This window comes from Magnolia sinica, chromosome 2 (assembly GCF_029962835.1).
Source record: "Magnolia sinica isolate HGM2019 chromosome 2, MsV1, whole genome shotgun sequence".
NCBI classification, from domain to species: domain Eukaryota; kingdom Viridiplantae; phylum Streptophyta; class Magnoliopsida; order Magnoliales; family Magnoliaceae; genus Magnolia; species Magnolia sinica.
The window spans coordinates 48,794,428-48,814,944 of record NC_080574.1 but is presented as its reverse complement, the minus strand read 5'-3'; the positions used below and the strand labels follow the sequence as shown (position 1 = coordinate 48,814,944).

At 37.2% G+C, this 20,517-nt stretch overlaps 1 protein-coding gene across 3 annotated transcripts in view; it reads left to right on the top strand.

Annotated features, from left to right (window-relative positions):
- LOC131237084 (serine/threonine-protein kinase BSK1-like) overlaps positions 1-20,517 on the top strand; it is a 54,819-nt gene that overhangs the window by 14,287 nt on the left and 20,015 nt on the right. For all 3 annotated transcript variants that reach the window (XM_058234735.1, XM_058234734.1, XM_058234733.1), the window contains exon 4: positions 6,978-7,083. In XM_058234735.1, the coding sequence (XP_058090718.1) occupies positions 6,978-7,083 (106 nt within the window). The remainder of the gene's footprint in view (positions 1-6,977; positions 7,084-20,517) is intronic.

Below are 20,517 nucleotides of genomic sequence, written 5' to 3'. Positions count from 1 at the left end.
TAATTGTGCGATTAGTTTCCTATTCCGGCTGTTTTACTATAAATATCGGTGTAATACAGGATTATAGCAACAAGAGGAGAGCTTAAACGTTTCTAAGAGGGTTTTGAAGGGAGTTTAGGATTTTCTGATGGGTTACGCGTTTGTGAGTTTATCTATCACATGTAATTCGTTTTTCGTAGTGAACTTTGCCGTCGCTTTGTATCGTGGTTTTTTCCCGCGAGGGTTTTCCATGTAAAATTGCGTGTTCCTATGCATGCTTTGCTGCGTTTATCTTTGCTTGTTTGATTCGAATTTGGGGTTTGCTTCCATGGTTCCCCAACACTAAACTCTAACCCAACTAATACATGCATTGTCACCCCATAGGGCAAGCAAGCAAAGGAGTTTCTATGGCGCAGTTGACAGAGGCACACCACTGTGTACGAGGTATACACACAAAGTTTCTTGTATTGGGTAATATATGCATGCGTCCATGTTGGCATTGTGGCACACAAATGGAGACCATCAAGCCAAAAGTGGAAAGGACATGCTTTGAGTAGTTGGCTGCAAACAATAGCAGGAAGCATGCTGATATATGTTTTCGAAATGTTCATGTGCCAGCAATATCATGCTCAAAACTACACTTTAGTCACTATCATATGTTACATAGAAGGGGAATGTGCAAAAAAGTTAAGGTTTTTAGAGCAGGCAACCTCAAACAAGATCTCTAACTATGATTATCTGAACATATTAAACATGGTGTTCTTATTCAAGTGGCATTGTGAAAGATATTTTGCCTAGATTCGAGATGGGTTTTGGACCCCCGTCCTGGACTTCAACTTTTAAGTGTATAATTGGGTAACATAGCATGAAGGGCAGTTTACTTTATATAAAAAAAAAACAAGACATACACTTGGTTTGGATGTGCAGTTACTTTATGGTAAAAGAAGAAGAAGAAGAAGAAAAGGATATAGGGCGAAGATGACTATTACATGGTAAATTTAAATTGATAATTTGGTCAACAGAATTGAAAATTACCATATTACATGATGGATAAATGCCTTCTTAAAAGGAAATTAACAACTCCTTCAATGCATTAAGTGTAAGTTAATAATATGATATGGTGACAATGCCATTACATAGAACAAATATGATACACATTGTCTTCTAGTCCACCCAATTAGTTGGATACAGCTTAGATGATGATACATACAGTTTTCTAGCCATCTCAACCTGCAATAATAACCAAGGGTTAGTACTGTTATGATAGATGTCTTCTATTGTGCAGAATAGTGCATGGAAAGTTATAGATATAGCACCAGTTGTTTTTTTAGGGGGGGTCCCGATCTGAGACCCGACCTGGCCGAACAGGGTGTTTTGAGTATTTCCATGTTGGGGGTATAAATATTCTTTATGGGAGTCAAATTAGGGTTACATAATAAACTCTTTCTGATTTTTGGTGCTAGAAATTTCTTAGGGCTGTAATCCTTTTGAGAAAATAGTGATTTCGACAGGGGCTCATCTGTGGAGTAGGCACAATGCCAAACCACGTAAAATCCATTGTGTTCTGTGTATTTTGTTTGCTTTGTTGCATCAGTTTGTTTTCTTACAAATACATTGGTATTGGGTGCTGATTTGCCCGTTCGAAAAGCAAATACGTATCAAATGAGATGTGGTTTTATTTATTTATTTATTTTTCCAAAAAAGGATTCAGGAAAATCAGGAAAAAACAAGTGAAGGATGTGGTGATCGGAAAACGAATGCTCAACACTATGTTTACTGCATACATATGAAATTTTGTGTGCAGTACACTGTTTTTGTTTTACTTTCACCGTCTTGGCTTTCATGGTTTATATTGTACTTTGAAGTTTTAAGTCAGCAACCCTCTGTATGTTTCAAGGTGTCCCGTATCGGTATCGGTTGGCGTAACGGTGACCTCCAAAACCGATACGGATACGGGGGCGTAACGGTGATACGGGGGCGTAACGGCCCGTAACGGCGCAAATTTTTTTTTTTTTGCCAAAAAAATATGGATTAAATCCGGAATATTCTAAGCATTCCAAATATGCATTCATTTATAAATTGGAACATGTTTATGGTGGTGTAACGGTCCACTCTTTAGTGAGAAGTTGTATCGGACTGTCTGATGAATTTATGAACCAGATAACCTGAATTTGACTACAAAATTCATATATTTAATTTTCTAACTATCTACTATCAATGATAGATATATTAGAATGAATGTAATATGAAAATATCTTACATTTAGGTGTTTGCAATTATTTTTGAGGGCCAAAATTCATGCATAAATAGAAAAAAAATATAAAATGGCACCCCAAATATGTAAAATGCACATTAACATGTTCTACTATGATTAACACATCATATGGCATCATTAAAACAGCAAAAGAATCATTAAAAAATGATTTTTCGAATTTTCAAAAAAAGGGCCGAAATAAATGCGTAAATAGAAAAAAATAAAAATAAAAATATAAAATGTCACCCCAAATATGTAAAATGCACATTAACATGTTCTACTATGATTAACACATCATATGGCATCATTAAAACAGCAAAAGAATCATTAAAAAATGATTTTTCGAATTTTCAGAAAAAGGGCCGAAATAAATGCGTAAATAGAAAAAAATAAAAAAAAAAATATAAAATGGCACCCCAAATCTGTAAAATGCATATTAACATGTTCTACTATGATTAACACATCATATGGCATCATTAAAACAGCAAAAGAATCATTAAAAAATGATTTTTCGAATTTTCAAAAAAAGGGCCAAAATAAATGCGTAAATAGAAAAAAATATAAAAAATATATAAAATGGAACCCCAAATCTGTAAAATGCACATTAACATGTTCTACTATGATTAACACATCATATGACATCATTAAAACAGCAAAAGAATCATTTAAAAATGGTTCTTCGAATTTTTAAAAAAAGGGCCAAAATAAATGCGTAAATAGAAAAAAATATTAAAAAAATATAAAATGGCACCCCAAATCTGTAAAATGCACATTAACATGTTCTACTATGATTAATACATCAAATGGCATGATTAAAACAGCAAAACAACCATTAAAAACTGATTTTTCGAATTTTAAAAAAAAGTGGCCAAAATTCATGCGTAAATAGAAAAAAATATTAAAAAATTATTAAATGGCACCCCAAATCTGTAAAATGTTCTGTAAAATGTACATTAACATGTTCTACTATGATTAACACATCATATGACATGATTAAAACAGCAAAATATATTAAAAAAAGTATAAATACCTATTTTTGACGAATTTCTGAAAAATGGCCCACCGAGCTTTGATTCAAAAAAATCTATAATATAATGTGTTTTTCTATCAAATACCTAGCTAAGGTTGGTCGAAATTAGTAGTAGAAGGAGTTAGAAATAGTTTGGAAGCAAGAGGTTTCAAAAAAACAGCAAAAACAGAGCTAAAAAAAAAAAAAAAAGTTACCGTTTCGGGCCGTTACCCCCGTATCGGTCCCGTATCGGCCGATACGGGTACAAAAAATCGAATCGGCCGTTTCGGCCCCAAAACGGGTAACGGTTTGCACCGTTACCGTTACGTATCGGCCGATACGGCTGATACGTAACCGATTTGGCATACCATGGTATGTTTGATGTAAGATGTAAGTGTGGTAATTTCAGTTACTAGTAATTGTAAGAAGTTGACTATATGAATTAAGATTAAGAAGTAGAATGAGGAAACTAATCACAATCCACACATGCTGATTGAAATACATTTCAAGTTGTCATTCTCATAATCATAAAGTTCCGTGGCCTTCTACCAAGAGCTACTTCCATTCCAATTTGTTTCTTCAAATGAAGAAACTCAAAGAGCACTCATTGCCCTACCAAGCCCTAATATTGAGAGGACTATACTTTTTTAGAAATACAGTGCAATCTCATATCAATAGGCATCGAAGATCAGAAGGGAGACAAGATGGGTAATTTACCTCCACATAGGGAAACTGGTGTACAGGCCATCAATTGGTAATTTGGAATGATTCCAGAAAGAGAGTTGCTAGAAACATTTGCTACGACAATCACAATCACATAGGTTGTGCTTAGTCAGTACATGATGCATCCTGATAGAATTGAGGGACTGGCTCCAGAACTTGTCCAGAAATTAAACACTAAAGCTAATTGGACTACAGTCTTAGTTTTTTTTTTTTCTACTAAAGCACTGCATCTTTCCTAGAGGAAAGATTTGCATATGTTATTGGGTCCGTTTGCTGGTGTTTAGTGCCATTACTTGGAGGTGGATCAAGTGTTGCATCGTTTGGATGGAGTAGAAGGTTAAGATGTTTGCCACTTAAATATCAATTAGATGAAGATCTACCTGCCCTCCTTGATGGATTTCTCTCACTCTTTATCTATCATGCAGGTATTGTTTTTATAAAAAATAACAACATTTGGATAACTTCAGCAGAAAATTTTAAATGTTCAAACCCAGCGCTCAAATTCATGTGGCTGTGGCTGTAAGCTGTCAACAATACCTTTGATAAAACAATGAGCTCTAGTGATATCAATGCTGCATCAACAGTCGGACTGCACTCGACCAATGAAAAAAGAAGGAACCTCTTTTTGTTAGTTAATAAGCTTGACAGGTGGGCAGCTCATTGCTGAACTTTTGTGAAGCAATCATGAAATCCCACTCCAAATTGATAGGACAAAGCTCTGTTTATGATGATTATTTTCTAGTGTTGCTGATATATGTAAAGTTTTGTTTGATCCGAATCACTTTGTGAATGATTCAAGTAAAAATTGGAGCGTCATAATGTGTGAATGCAGAGTCCTAACTGGCAATGGACATGCTCTGGTGAATTGCTGATTTCCTATTTTGGTACAGGTGGAAATGACTCTCCTTTTGATTTCCCTGCTCATAGATGATTTTCACTGTGGGTCTGAACTTGAATCCCATTTGCAAATGATTTCCCTATGGGGAAGCTCATTATAGCCTAACACAAAAAGTGGGGCTCTACCATGTTGAAGTTGATTGCATCTTTGCTAGCTGATCAAGATTGGTAATCTTTTGCCACATCATCCCTTGGAACAATACCTGTTCCTTCAATTTTAAATGATTTCCTAGCCCAACACCTTTTACCATTATTTTCAAATGGGTGTCTTTAATATTGGGTGTAAGCTAAGAAAAATTCCATGATTTTCTGTTTTAGGTTATCGATCCCTTCAGTCAGTTCATTAGATGAGTGAGGCCCCTTCTTTATCCTCATTAGCACGATTTTCATGGGCTAAATTCAGAATGTACAGCATATTTAAAATGTTATGAATTTCATTATCCATTCGGCTACCATAAATACCCAAGGAGAAGTTACTCTGCACTCTGCAGAGAAAATTGTTGGTGCTGATGGTTGTGTGAAAAACATGTAGGGAAGTAAATAATGAAATATGCTATCATGGAAGCAAATACATGAGTTAGCATCCATTAGAAAGTACAATACGTAGAGGCACACTTCACAGTGAACATAGTGATTGTCCAAATGTTGGGTCACTGTTTTCCTTGCAATTTAAGCTGAGAGAGTGTCTTTCATGTCTCAATTGAAGAGAGTAAATATCAAGGTACCTTGCTTGATATCTGTGTTGATGTCTAGAGATCATAGGTTGGAGAAAGAGGGAGCAAAAAGGAAAAAAAGTGTAGAAAAGAGGGGAAAGTGTGTTTAAATCCAGTCATATCCCCACTCCCTTATTTTATTAATAAAAAAATTACATAATGACCAGACTGCCCCCAAGAATATGACATGCCCATGTACACAGTGTGGACTACATGGTTGCACTACATATCAAGGTATTCAATAATTGTAAAAGCTGCTGTTACCGTTATGATACGGACTGTAATGGCTGTTAAGGCCTCCCCCCCTCCCCTCTTGAAAGAAACCGTAATGTACAACGGTTCTCAATGTTACCATTACATAACGTCTGTTATGATTCTTGCATCTGTTACATAACCGTATTTTTAATACCTTGTTGTGTATACTAGAATGGATACAAAATCAGGAGCCACTCATGCACGTATACTATTCTGATGGGACAGACTACATCAACTTTAACAATATGTCATAACTCACAAGGGGTAATGAAAGATGTTTCATACTGATCTTATGGGACAGACTGCATTAACTTTAATAATGTTTCATAACTCACTAGGGTACAAAGATGTTTCTTGGTTAGTTTTCTTCTCTGGTCATTATGTTGGAATTGAACATGCAATGTCATGATTGCATCGCTTTAGCACCTTCCAGTTGGACTATGGGCTCAGTTGCATGCGACGCCATGGTTGCATACTTCGTTCTTGACTTTTCTTATTGGAAGTCAGAAAATTTGACAAATTTTAGGGCTGTGTTTACATTCAAGACACTGCTTGCAGGGTTTCTAGTGTGCAATTGACTGTAGGGATGCAACTTCGGTTGGGCTCAACCCGAAGCTGACTGGCCCAAACTGAACTTTAGGTTGAGGTTGGGTTAGGCTTGAGCTGCAAAATCCTCAATCCGACCCCTGGCAACTTGACCCAACCAGGATCCAACCCTAGATGTATTATATACTACATGTAACTTTATATGATGTGAGTAGGTAGGGCACAATTCTCCATATGATTTTATTTTATTATTATTATTATTTTTGAGTGGTTTAAAGTTTGCATTATTAAAGTAATCGGGAAGGGACATTTTAGTAATTTAAAGGCGATGCTGACCGCGTGCTTAACAATGTGCAGTCGAGATTCTACCGCTAGCCTGATCCAACTCGACGCAACCCGACCGAACTCGAGTTGCGTTAAGGTTGAGTATTCAATACCTCGGGTTGGGTAGGGCCTCGGGCTGATTCTTGAGGTTGGGTTAGGCTTGGGTTGACCTTCAACCCAACCCGACCCGACCCGACCTGCCCGGGATGCACCCCTAGTTGACCGTTGAGGGGTGTTTCATGTGTAAATCAGCTTATTGATATTTATATCTTTGCAGGATGGTGATCCGCGGCTTTCTTGTTTTGGACTTATGAAAAATAGCAGGGATGGGAGAAGTTATAGCACAAATCTTGCTTATACGCCGCCAGAGTATCTAAGAAATGGTAACTACTTTTCTTGTTAGCCAAATATGATTTTGTTGCTTGTTTGAGTTTCATTGCTTATTTTTCCTATGTATTGATTATTAACAGATTTTCCTGCATTAAGAGATGATCCCACATCCACATTTTGTTTCCTATAATTACAAATTAGTGAACAACATCTGATGAATATCAACTTTCCCATCAAGCTGGTTGTGCAACATTATGATTTTTTTTGAAATCAATATAGTACTTGCACTATATAGTGAAATGAGGAAGACTTATAATTAGAAGACTAGTCATCCCAGTGATGCAGGACACGTAATCTAGACTAAATATGATAAAAAAAATATTTATAAACGGATGAAAGAGCAATTCAAAGCATAAAATATAGTAACCTACCACAAATCTAATAAATCAAATAAACAATAAAATTCCGATTTCAAGCTAAATAAAAATCCCACAATAAACTAAACCATATAAAACATGAATTTTGAAGGATCAATGGAAGGTAGAACTTCCACTTTAGCATAGGCTTAGTTCTAATTCAAATGGGCTGATTTGTTCTCTCTAGGGTTAAGGATATGATAATCTAGGGTTAGGGTTTGAGTATCTAAGGTTTTGAAAGGAATTAGGGCTTTGGTAGAATTTGGTAATTTAGGATTTTATATGGAATTGGGAATTAGGGTTTCATAAGGAATTGGGGAATAAGGCTTGGAGAAATTAAAAGAACTATGGATTATAGGTGAATAGGAATTAGGGTTTTAGGCTAGGGTTTAAGGGATAGGAAAATGGATTGAAGAAAGGGAAGAAAAACTGAGAGAAGGGGTTGACCGTATAGTTGTACGACCCTGTCGATAAAACCGTTTGGATTGAACAGTACAGGCAGGTAGTTCGTACGTGTAGGGGCTGACGCTGATAGGTTGGGTTGGGTTTGGTGGAGTAATAAAAAAAAGATGGGTTTGGAGCAGTGGGTTTAGGTTTAGAAGGAAAGTGTAGAGGGGTTTAGGGTTTATAGAAGAAAATAAGGATTTGAGAAGAAAATGAGAAAGACGAGAAAAATACATTTTCAAAGAGAAACAAAGAGGATAGATTAGGCTTCACACCATCAATCTCCATTCCCAAGAGATTTTCTATCTCAAAGCAAGAGAGTTTATTTATTTATATTCAAAATGTTCAATAATGAGCTAGGGATGGATGTCCAAACCTTTTATAGTTTCAAGATGGACTTTTTTACAAAAAAATGCGCTCTCAGATAAAAATCCTCACACAAAGATGCTCATTGAAATAGCATTTATTCTTAACCCCCTAATCTTAACAAAATATCAAAATAAATCCAACATGAATAATCAACTAAATAAAAGAAATAAACCTAAAACATCCTAAAGTATATGATTAATGTGATTTAAGATCTCAAGATCCAATCGTTTGATCAAAGTGTTCTCAAGATCCAACCGTCCGATCCACGTGTCCCTCGCAATCCAACGGTCCAAACTCCTCAGTTAGCAACCCACATGCATCTTCCTAGTGTAGGGTCTTTGAAGATGCATGATCATGCATTTGAGGTCTTTAATGTGGCCTTGCTGGGTCAATATAGTGGTCACCAGACCAAAGTGAAAATGGAGCTAATCTCCTCCTCCTTTGGTACACCCTATAAGGTGCTCGGATGTCCTCATCAACTCCCTCAGGCTGAGAAGAATTGCCTCTAGCAAAATAAAGTTGCTATAACGGTTCAAAAGGTCCGGATTGAGTTGCTGAAGCTCCTTCTCTGTGATTCACACACAATCTGACACTGGCCTGTTCTTCCACTTGACAAGATATTTATGAAATCCTCCATGTCTGGTGGAAACCACTTGCTTGTTCAAAATATCCTCTATCTCCTCCTCCCATAGGTATAGATGGTAAATGTGGTAAATGTGGCAAATGCTGAAAAGAGGGATTTGGTAATAGCCAAGGGTCATGGGACAGGTTGGGTGTCCTCATCTAGGTCCATGTGAGGATTAGGGGAAGGGCCATGGAAAGACACAGGATCTTCCACATTAAATGTAGAACTAATGCCCATACTAGGTGGAAGATCTACAATATACCCATTGAGACCTAATCGTTTCAAGATCTTATATGGTCTAGCACTACGGAATTGTAATTTCTTTATGGCTCCTTGCGTAAACCATTTTGGCCTTATGATTATCATCACTTCATTGCCTACTTGAAATTCTTTGAACTTAGGTGAGAATCAACAAATATCTTATACGTTTTGTTGCTCACATTAATTCGTTTTCTAATTTTATTATGCAAATCATGGATATGTTGTGCAAATGCATCTATGGACTTTGATACTCTATGGGCAACCGAAATGGGAATGTTTGGTAAAGTCGACCCAGGGACAAGATCGATGGAATGCTGAAAGTCCTGTATGGGTGGAAGTTCATTCGGTAGGTTCTCAGGGAAAATATTGCTAAACTCCAACATTGGATTCACTTCAGGTGGTAACTCTACATTAACTTCGGGTGCGACCTCTCTTGCCATAAGAGCATACACCACCGAATCAGCTTTAGTCTCCCTTTTAAACTCCTTGGTGTTTATCACGTGGAGAGACTTAGGTTGGGATTTCTTTATATCTTTAGGATCACTCTTCTTGACGTCCTCTTTCTTCTCAGAGGTGCTTTTGGGCAGAAGAGGATTTACCTTTATCCTATGCCCAAAATGATGTGGCCTACATCCATAGGCATGACATTACACCACAATGTCTTTGTAGGAATCAAACTGAATGAGAATGAGACATTGCTAAGAAATTGGCATCGATGACGCATCAACCCATGAAACTCGATAGGGCTGAGGGTGAGGAACGGGTTTCAAACCCAAACGAGATATAGTGCTAGCGGAGACCACATTGGTGCAACTGCCACTATCAATTATCACATTGCAGTTTTTGTCACCATAATTGACGTAAGTGTAAAAAATTGAATTCCTGCACCAATCATCACTCTCTTTAGCCTGGGCTAATGCGCATTTGACAACTGCAAGTGGAACGGTTTCAAATCCTTCAACTTCTTCATCACTAGCACCAATTTCGGGATGATATTCTTCTTCTTCACAATCGCCTTGGTCATTCGCTTCCTTATCAAACTCACCAATTACGAGTGCCTAACCTCGCTCTTTTGTAGAGAATTGGTAAGCAAAATGACCTTATCCTTAGCAATTATAATACCCAGTGTTGTCATGTGCGATCGCACATTCGCATATGCGCACACTAAAGTGGGAATCGCATATGCGATTTCTGCACATATGCGATCGCATATGCCACATGTGCGAGAATATGCAATTGCGTATTCGCCAATGGTCAGAAATTTGACCATTGGGATTTTTTTTATAAAAATTTTTAATCTGCCTTTTTAGTCTTTAAAAAGGCAATCAAAACACTCCTACATGCACTCAAACTCTCTCTCTACTCTCTTACACTCTCTCATTCTATCTTACATAATTCCAAGACCCAAGCTCCATATTTCTTTCAAGTTCAAAGTTTCAATCAAGGGACAAGGATTCAAGATTCAAGAATCAAGAAAGTAAAGGAAGCAAGATTCAAGAATACATCGAAATTGAATTCACACCAACTCAAGTCTCACATTATATTTTCTAATTCTACTTCTATATCTTTCTAGTTTCTTCCAAGTTCTAAATATCATAATCATATTCACACACCCACCACTCTATCTTTCTATCTCTCTTTCTTTACATTCAAGAGTCAAGAGACTCAACTTACAAGTTTCAAGTTAGTTTGTTACTAGTTTCTTCCAAGTTCTAACATTTTTTTTTTTAGTTTGTTACTTACAAGTTACAAGTTACAAGAGTACAAGTCTACAACATTCTCAAGACTCAAGTCAAAAGTGAAGACAAGAAGTGAATAATTTATTTCCTAATTTTAGATTGTGTAATTTGTGTTTTTGTAATTGTGTTGTGTAACTCTCTCTCTCTCTCTTTCTCTCTCTCTCTCTCTCCCCCCTCTTTTACTACAAATGTAAGTGTGTAACTCTCCCTCTCTCTTTCTCCTTTTCTTATCTCCCTTTCTACTACTAGTTTAAGTAATTGTAACTTTCTCTTTCTCTTTATCTCTCTCTCTCTCTCTCTCTCTCTCTCTCTCTCTCTCTTTCTCCTTTTCTTTTCCCTCCCTTTCTACCACTCGTGTAAGTGTAAGTGTAAGTGTAACTCTCTCTCTCTCTCTCTCTCTCTCTCTCTCTTCTTTTCTTTTCCCTCTCCCTTTCTAGTTTCTACTACTACTAGCACAAGTGTGTAAGTGTAACTCTCTCTCTCTCTCTCTCTTTCCCTTTCCCATCTCTTTAGTCTTTAGTATTTACTTTAGTTTTTACTCGTTTACAACTTACAATCAATACACACCAACATTATGTCTTCTTCCCAATCTTCATCTTTGAAACCCATGTCGAATGACCCGGGTTGGAAGTATGGGCACTATCGTAGTGCTTCGGATAAGACTTATAGAGCATGTGAGTTATGTGGCTTCCGATGGTATTGCGCGGCACAAGCAACACATTGCATATTTACTGGGGTCAAATGCAAAAGCATGCGACAAAATTACTCCGGAAATTCGAAGGGAGATCATTAAGTATATGGATAAACAATTAAGAAAGAGATGCGATAGTGCCCTACGTCACAAAGAATATATAGAACAAGATGCATATGAAGATATAAATGTAGTTGATGTAGATGAAGCTAGTCCCACTCCTCCTACTTTGACAGGCTGGTCTAGACCACAACTACAACCAACGGCCTCGAAAAGAGCCCGAGGGCATGGGCACATGGATAAATAGTATAGACTACACCCTGAGGATGTGGTTGATTAAATGGGTCGGGGCAAAGGGCTGGCTCAAACAACTTTAGAAAACCAGTATAAACAAAAAGATAAGAAAACTACTATTCAATATATTGCTAAGTGGTTTTACCAAACCGGCATTGCCTTCAACGCAGTTAAATCGAGAAGCTTCAAAGTTATAGTTGAGGTTATAGGTCAATTTGGACCTGGGCTTAAACCTCCTTCATATCATGAAATGAGGGAGACATGCCTGAAAACCGAAGTTAATTATACACGATCCTTTATAACTGAATATGAGGAATCATGAAAAATGTATGGGTGTTCACTCATGGCCAATGAATGGACCGATAGATCTGGTTGGTCTCTCATTACCTTTCTGGTAAATTGTCCAGCTAGGACAATGTTCTTGAAGTCCGTGAATGCATCGGGTCATTCACATACTAGAGAATACTTGTTTAGCTTACTAGATAATGTAGTTGAGGAAATTGGTGAGGAATACGTTATACAGGTAATTACAGACAACACAACCTCATATGTATTGGCTGATCGTCTTTTTATGGAGAAGATGTGTCGTTTATTATGGACCCCCCTTTACGGCCCATTGTGTTGATATGATGTTAGAAGATATAGGTAGGTTATTTATAAATGTGATTGCAAGGGTTAGAAGAATCACGACTATGATGTACAACACGCCCTAGAAGAATCACGGTCTTTATGTACAACATGCCTTTCTTCTCAGTCGAATGAGAAAACGCATTGGGGGTAACTTGTTACGTCCAACAGTCACCCGTTTCGCTTCAGCCTTTTTAAAAATATAAAGATTACATGCAAAAAAATAATAATAATCAGAACTTAGAAGCTTTGTAGTGTTTGCCGATTTTACAAGTGAGTCTTGGTCAAAGAAGGCTGAAGGGAAATATGTTCAACAAACAATCATTTCGCAAAGTTTTTCAAAACAAGTGGTAAAGGCTCTAAAAGCATCCGAGCCCTGGAGAAGGTACCACTTGAAGGCGAATGATAGGGGGGAGCCGAGGGACGAGTAGTAGCAGGCAACCCGTTGAAGAGATTGAAGAGATAGAAGGAGGAGATGATAATGATCAAGCTGAAGATCCGCCATTGGATGTTGATGAAGTATTAATACATATAGATGATGAAGAAACAAAAGAAGAAGAAGAAGTGTATGTGAAATAAGGAGATGACTCGGGTGATGAGGGTGATGATGGTGATGATGATGATGGTGGTGGTGATGAAATGCCACAATGACAAATAGATCAATGTATATATTAGATCAATATTAAATAAATAGCTTCTTCATTTTGTTTACTTACTAAGTGTGTTATGTTGATTGTTGAATGTACTATTGAATGTTGATTGATATTGGTTAATTATGTTGTCAAATGTTGATGACTTAATATTTAATTCATTGTTTAATTGGTTTTATTTTACTCAAATGTATTGCAAGGGCGTATAAAATTATTTATCTATTAACTCAGGAAAGTTCCCCCTACCTTCTTATATTTTATTCATTTTTTTTCTTATTTTCCCCCTATTTTTCTGATTTTTTTAAAAAAATTTTTTCAAAAAAAATAAAAAAATAAAAAAATATATGTGACCGCATATGTGATTGTGTGATCACATATGCACACAGGCATATGCAATCTCACACGGTCGCATATGCAATTTGACAACATTGGTAACACCGCGTATGCTCACCTCCCCTCAAACTGGTACTAGCTTGACCTTTATCCCTCACATCCCTACTGTTGGGTTGAGTACCAGTTGGGGCTTTGGATTGACTCCCAAAACTAGGCTTAGTTGACTAGGGAGTGGCATTGACGTTGGATTCACAAGAGTCGAATAGCCTCATGAATTGTGGTTTCAGATTCCGTTCAAGTTCTTGCATCACTTGATGGGCATGCTCTAGGGTGCTGATGTCATGAAGAATGAGCTCATGTTGAAGTTCGGGTCGAAGGCTCATCCTAAAATGGGAAAGAGTCATTAATGGGTCCTCGATGTTACAACACATCATGTACCCATCAAATTTGGCAATGTAATCAGCCACGGGCATTGATCTTTGATGAAAGGATTGCTATTGATCCAAAAGCTTTTGGCGGTAGGAGAGATGAATGTACTTTTCCTTTAAATTCTCTTTTATCTCGGCCCACAGTGAGGCTTGGTTATCTCTAGACCTCTCCATCTCTCGCTCGAGATTTGTCCAAAACAACTTGGCTTGGCCCACCAATTTCATCTTGGTGAATCTCACCCAACGGCGATCGGACACATCGTACCACACAAAATAATAGTCTATATTCACAAGCCAATCGAGGAAGGCCTTGGGGTCCGAGTGACCATCATAGTTCGGGGCCTCAATCTTCACACTCTTCATTATCCAATTATCAAGATCATGGTGATCTAAATGCTTTCCATGAGGTGGCTGGGTACGCACCCCACCATGGCCAACACCTTAGCCACGACCTCTTCCACGACCTCTTCCACGTCCTCCAACTTCACTTTTTGCTTGAGATTGGCAATCTTCGCCAATGTTGGGGTTTTGCTTGGAGGGAAGCTTCCATTTGAGTCATGCGAGTATGGGTCTCATTCCTGAGGGTTGCCAGTTGGTGATTCTACTTTGGGCCTCAATGGCCGCGAGATAGTTATTGATGGCATTGATAGCCTTGGCAAGCTATTCCGAATTCATTGTGGGGTGTAGACCAATACCACGCCCAGTGCGAGTAGGCTTAAATCGGGAATCTAATGGAGGCCTAAGAACTAAAGACTCTAGATGCAATTTGATGAGAATGGGAAGACTGTTAACCCTAGACGATAATATGAAACCTAACCTAGATGAAACATGAAAGTCTTATGCTAAACCTGTCTCTGATACCAAAATTTGATGCAGGATGTGTGATCTACACTAAATATGATGCAAAAAAAATTATGAACGGATTAAAGAGAAATTCAAAGTATAAAATGTACTAACCTACCACAAATCTAAGAAAGCAAATTAACGATAAAATTCAGATTTCAAGCTAAATCACAATCTCTCAATAAACTAAACCATATAAAACATGAATTTCAAAGGATCAATGGAAGTTAGAACTTCCGCTTTAGCATAGGCTTAGGCCTAATTCAAAGGGGCTGATTTGAGTATATAAGGTTATGGATATGATAATCTAGGGTTAGGGTTTGAGAATATAAGGTTATGGATTTGAAAGGAATTAGGGCTTTGGAAGGATTTGGGAATTTAGGATTTTATATCGAATTGGGGATTAGGGTTTCATAGGGAATTGGGGACTAGGGCTTGAGGAAATTAAAAGAACTAGGGATTATAGGTGAATAGGAATTAGGGTTTTAGGTTAGGGTTTAAGGGATATGAAGATGGATTGAAGAAAGGGAAGAAAAATAGAGAGAAGGGGCTAATCGTACGGTTGTATGGCCTTGTCTGTACAGCCGTATGGATCGACTAGTACGGACATGTAGTTTATACGTGTAAGGATTGACGGTGATGGGTTGGGTTGGGTTTGGTGGAGCGAGGAATAAGAAACGATGGGTTTGGGGCAATGGGATTAGGTTTAAAAGGAAAGAGTAAATGGATTTAGGGTTTGGAGAAAAATAGTAGAAGAAAAGAAGGATTTGAGAAAGACGAGAAAAATACATTTTCAAAGAGAAACAAAGTGGATAGTTTAGGCTTCACACCTTGGCATTACACCATTAATATCTATTCACAAGAGATTTTCTATCTCAAAGCAAGAGAGTTATATTATTATTATTATTATAATAATTCAAAATGTTTAATAATGAGCTAGGGATGGGCGTCCAAACTATTTATAGTCTCAAGAGGGACTTTTTACAAAAAGGCGCTCTTAGATGAAAATCCTCATATAAGGATGCTCAACGAAATAACATTTGTTTTTAACCCCCTAAGCTCAACAAAATATCAAAATAAATCCAACATGAATAATCAACTAAATAAAAGAAATAAATCTAAAACATCTTAAAGTCTACGATCAATGTGATCTAAGATCATAATGATTCAACTGTCCAATCAAAGCGTCCTCAAGATCCAATTGTCCGATTGATGTGTCCCTCGCAATCCAATGGTCCGACCTCCTCAATAAGCAACCCACGTGCATCTTCCTAGTGTTGGGTCTTCAAAGATGAACGATCATGCATGTGGGGTCTTTAATGTGGCCCACTTGGGTCCATGTAGTGGTAACCAAGCCAATTGAAACTAGAGCTCATCTCCTCATCCCGTATACTTTGTAAAGTGCTTCAATGTCTCATCACTTTGATTTCATTCTTCATAAAAGTCTCATTTTATTTTGGGTGCACAAATCTGACTCCAATATTTGATTAAATCATGGTATCCTATGTAACAACCACATCTACAGATGGAATCCTTACCTGCATGGATGTTTCTAGAATATAATGAGCCACTTCTTTTTTAGTGTGAGCAATGTCTTCGGTACCCCATATCGTCTTTACCTTTCCCTCCATATCTAGTATGCAATCATAATGATAAAGAACTTGTTAGAGTAGATTAGCATAATCTGATATTAATATCTCTTAGATAAGTTAAGAGTGTCTTCAACTATAAATATGAATACACAACATCATTGTTTGGAATGTAGCCTCTAATCCGACATGGTATCACAAAGGATTATCTCCAATCCAATGTCTTCTCAAAATTGAATCAATCAGTCCATTGCACTTGCTAAATCTACACTGTTTTTTAGAATGCATCTCAGCATGTCATCTGATCGAATCAGATTCTCTTTCAAACTTGTCATGCAAGAATCATATTTCGGTTGAATTGGATTTCTTGTTTGTTAGCCATTTCTTGCAGTCTTGTGGAACCACACCATGCACCACCAAGTTCAGAAAAGAAAACCATTCACAACAGCCTAATCCGGCAAGCCCTTGTTAGCATTGTGTACCTTGGAAAGCCAATGTTTTATGCATGACCTCAATTATTCATTAATGGAATGTTTCTCTTTGGCTGCAGTTAATTGTGTGTTGAACTAATAAAACATGTGGATACTTTGTGGGTTCAAGGAGAGGGTTTCCTCTGATGTACCAAGAGAAGATGAGTTTGGACACAACATCCATTGGCCAAGGGAGAGTAGTGTTTCATAGATCTCAGTATTCTAAATTCATTGACCATATTAGTTGGAGTGGGCAATCCATGAAAGGTTTAATTGGTCATCCTGTATGTGGAAACCAGTGACAAGTTGGAATAGAAAGTCTGCACCATCGGGTTAACTGCGCCTTCGCCCATACAAGTTGGTCATCCCGTATGTAGAACTTGAGATTGTTTTTAGTGTTTTATTGGTATTGGATACTTTCATTATATATTAACTAAGGTAATTTTCTTAGAAACTTGTCGATGTGATTCATTTGACTTGCATGCAACTTGTTTTGAACTTGCTTTTACTTGAAAAATGAAATATTTTTTCTAAGCCTTTTTCTTTAATTTTTGATGTTTATTTTTATTATTTATAAAAAAAAATTCTATTATTTTAATTTAAAAATAGAAGTATCCTGTAGCTTATGCTACATACATGATAGCTTATGCTACATGCTATAGAGGGCCGAACGCTTTGCTATATGCTGCAAGCTATTTAAAGCACTAATAAATAAAATTCCACATCTCAATGAAAAATACATGACATTTCCATAGTATATCCCTCATGTTAATGTTATCAGTGAAATTTCAAAATGCGACAAAAGCATAAAAATTTTAAAACTTTTAAAACAAAGCCTAATTGGGATTCTTGTCTTGTTACTATCAAGTTTTAAAAGAAAAAAAAAATAAAATCAAAATTACACGCATACATTTGATTTACATGTTTAGTCCATTGCTTCTCTTCTAAAGTAGGAAGTTTGTCCTAATCTATCCTAGAAAAGAGGTGAAAGGAGGAACTGGGGTTTTAGAGGGAACACCGGTTATAATGCATTTACCTTTACAAACTCTGGTATGCCCTAAACTATCAAAATTTTGTATACCTACATTATCTGTGTACTCCAAATTGACCAAATCCCTCCATTGTCTGGTGGCATCCATTCCTGACCGAAATCCCATGCTGGCTTGAGAGGTGGACCACAAGATCTCAACCATTAGATGTCCATCAAGCACGAGAAAACAATTTTAATGGTTCAAAAAATATCAATGATTAAAAACTGTAGATTAAATATTATAGAAACCTATTAAGCATGGGGCTTGGCTAGAAAGCCACTTGATGGGCGGTTCGATCATTAAGAACTAAGTTACAAATTAGTTCCTCGAGGTAACCAATAGATCCCATGTTGGAATATGTGGGCTTCTTTTACTGTATCCTAATACATATACCCAACCACACTCGTATGTTAAAGGTTGTCTCCATTTGTGAGGAGTAACTGGGGTTTTAAAGGGAACACCAATTATAATGCATTTACCTCTACAATCTTTGGTATGCCCTAAACCATCAAAAGTATGTATACCTGCCTTATCCATGTACCATAATGACCAAATCCCTCCATTGTCTCATGGTATCCATCTTGACCAAAATTCCATATTGGGTTGAGAGGTGGAATACAAGATCTCAACCATTAGATGTCTATCAAGAATGAGAAAACAATTTTAATAGTTAAAACAAAAGATCAACATTAAAGACCATGGATTAAACATTAAAAACCTTTTAAGCTTGGTCCCTGGCTAGAAAACCACTTGATGGACGTTCTGATCACTAAGAACTAAGTTACAAATTAGTTCCTTGAGGTAATCAGTAGATCCCATGTTGGAGCATGTGGGCTTTTTATATATCCTAATACATGCACCCAATATGACCTCAGGTCTAATGATTAGTCAGAGCCAGTACACAATCGAGTCAATTCGATCGAGGCATGATGGGCCTCTTGAACTAGAAACTCAATGCAATCCTCCAAAAGTGCTCAGTTGGATGCCATACGTAAGAACCCACATCCGTTAATGCTTGCATTCCTATGTGGGGTAGGACATATGCACTAACTCGTCATTAAGAACTAAGTTACAAATTAGTTCATTAAGAACTAAGTTACAAATTAGTTCCTCGAGGTAACCAATAGATCCCATGCTGGAACTAAGTTACAAAAGCCACTTGATGGGCGGTCCGATCATTAAGAACTAAGTTACAAATTAGTTCCTCGAGGTAACCAATTGATCCCATGCTGGAATATGTGAGCTTCTTTTACTGTATCCTAATACATATACCCAACCACACCCGTATGTTAAAGGCTGTCTCCATTTGTGAGGAGTAACTGGGGTTTCAAAGGGAACACCAATTATAATGCATTTACCTCTACAATCTTTGGTATGCCCTAAACCATCAAAAGTATGTATACCTGCCTTATCCATGTACCACAATGACCAAATCCCTCCATTGTCTCATGGCATCCGTCTTGACCAAAATTCCATACTGGGTTGAGAGGTGGACTACAAGATCTCAACCATAGATGTCTATCAAGCATGAGAAAACAATTTTAATGGTTTAAAAAAAAAATATCAACATTAAAGACCATGGTTTAAACATTAAAAACCTTTTAAGCTTGGTCCCTGGCTAGAAAACCACTTGATGGACGGTCCGATCACTAAGAACTAAGTTACAAATTAGTTCCTTGAGGTAATCAGTAGATCCCATGCTGGAGCATGTGGGATTTTTATACCATATCCTAATACATGCACCCAATATGACCTCAGGTCTAATGATTAGTCAGAGCCAGTACACAATCGAGTCAATTCGAGGCATGATGGGCCTCTTGAACTAGAAACTCAATGCAATCCTCCAAAAGTGCTCAGCTGGATGCCATACGCAAGAACCCACATCCGTTAATGCTTGCATTCCTATGTGGGGTAGGACATGCACTATCTCGTCATTGTGCCCAACGGTGGAGACCTTCCATCAAGATGTTCCATAACGGTTAAGGCCACCACCGTTACCATTATGATACAGGTCATAATGGCTATTACGATCATTTTTATTTTTTTATTTTTAAAAATTTGTTTCGGCCTCGTTACAGACTGTTATGAGACATTTTTTCTGTAATGGCCATGACAATTGTTTGTTCTCAACCTCAAGTGCAGGGTTGTGATGTAGTATAAACTCAATGAATCTGAGGTCGATCCATAGGGAAAGGTTTGTTAAGAACACAACTAGAACTAATCTGGTTTTTAAGAATTAGGAATCCAGTGAAGTAATTAGGGTGAAAACTATAATAAAAATGCAACTAAGGGTCCAGGAATCCCCAATTAACAAATCCTTAACATAATTTGTCTAATTCAACTTGATAACTTCAACTAGAATCGAATAATGATTCGTTCTAATTGGAAGATAATTCTGTGAATTCAATAAACAACTTCCAATTAAGATATATGAAACGAAATAGATTGATCTCTCTTGAAGATATAGGTAATTGATCGCAGGGAATCCAAAGCATCTATTGTACCCGGAGCCCATGTAGCCGTCTTCCTTGAAAGAGTTTCACTATTCCCGGATTAGAGATGTGAAAGTCAAAAGACTTGTTGTCGCACAATACTTTGCAACATTGGTATATGACACCAAACACCTTAAACTAATAGCCTATATAAAGAAGAGATGGTTTAGCAAATGTATTTGTAA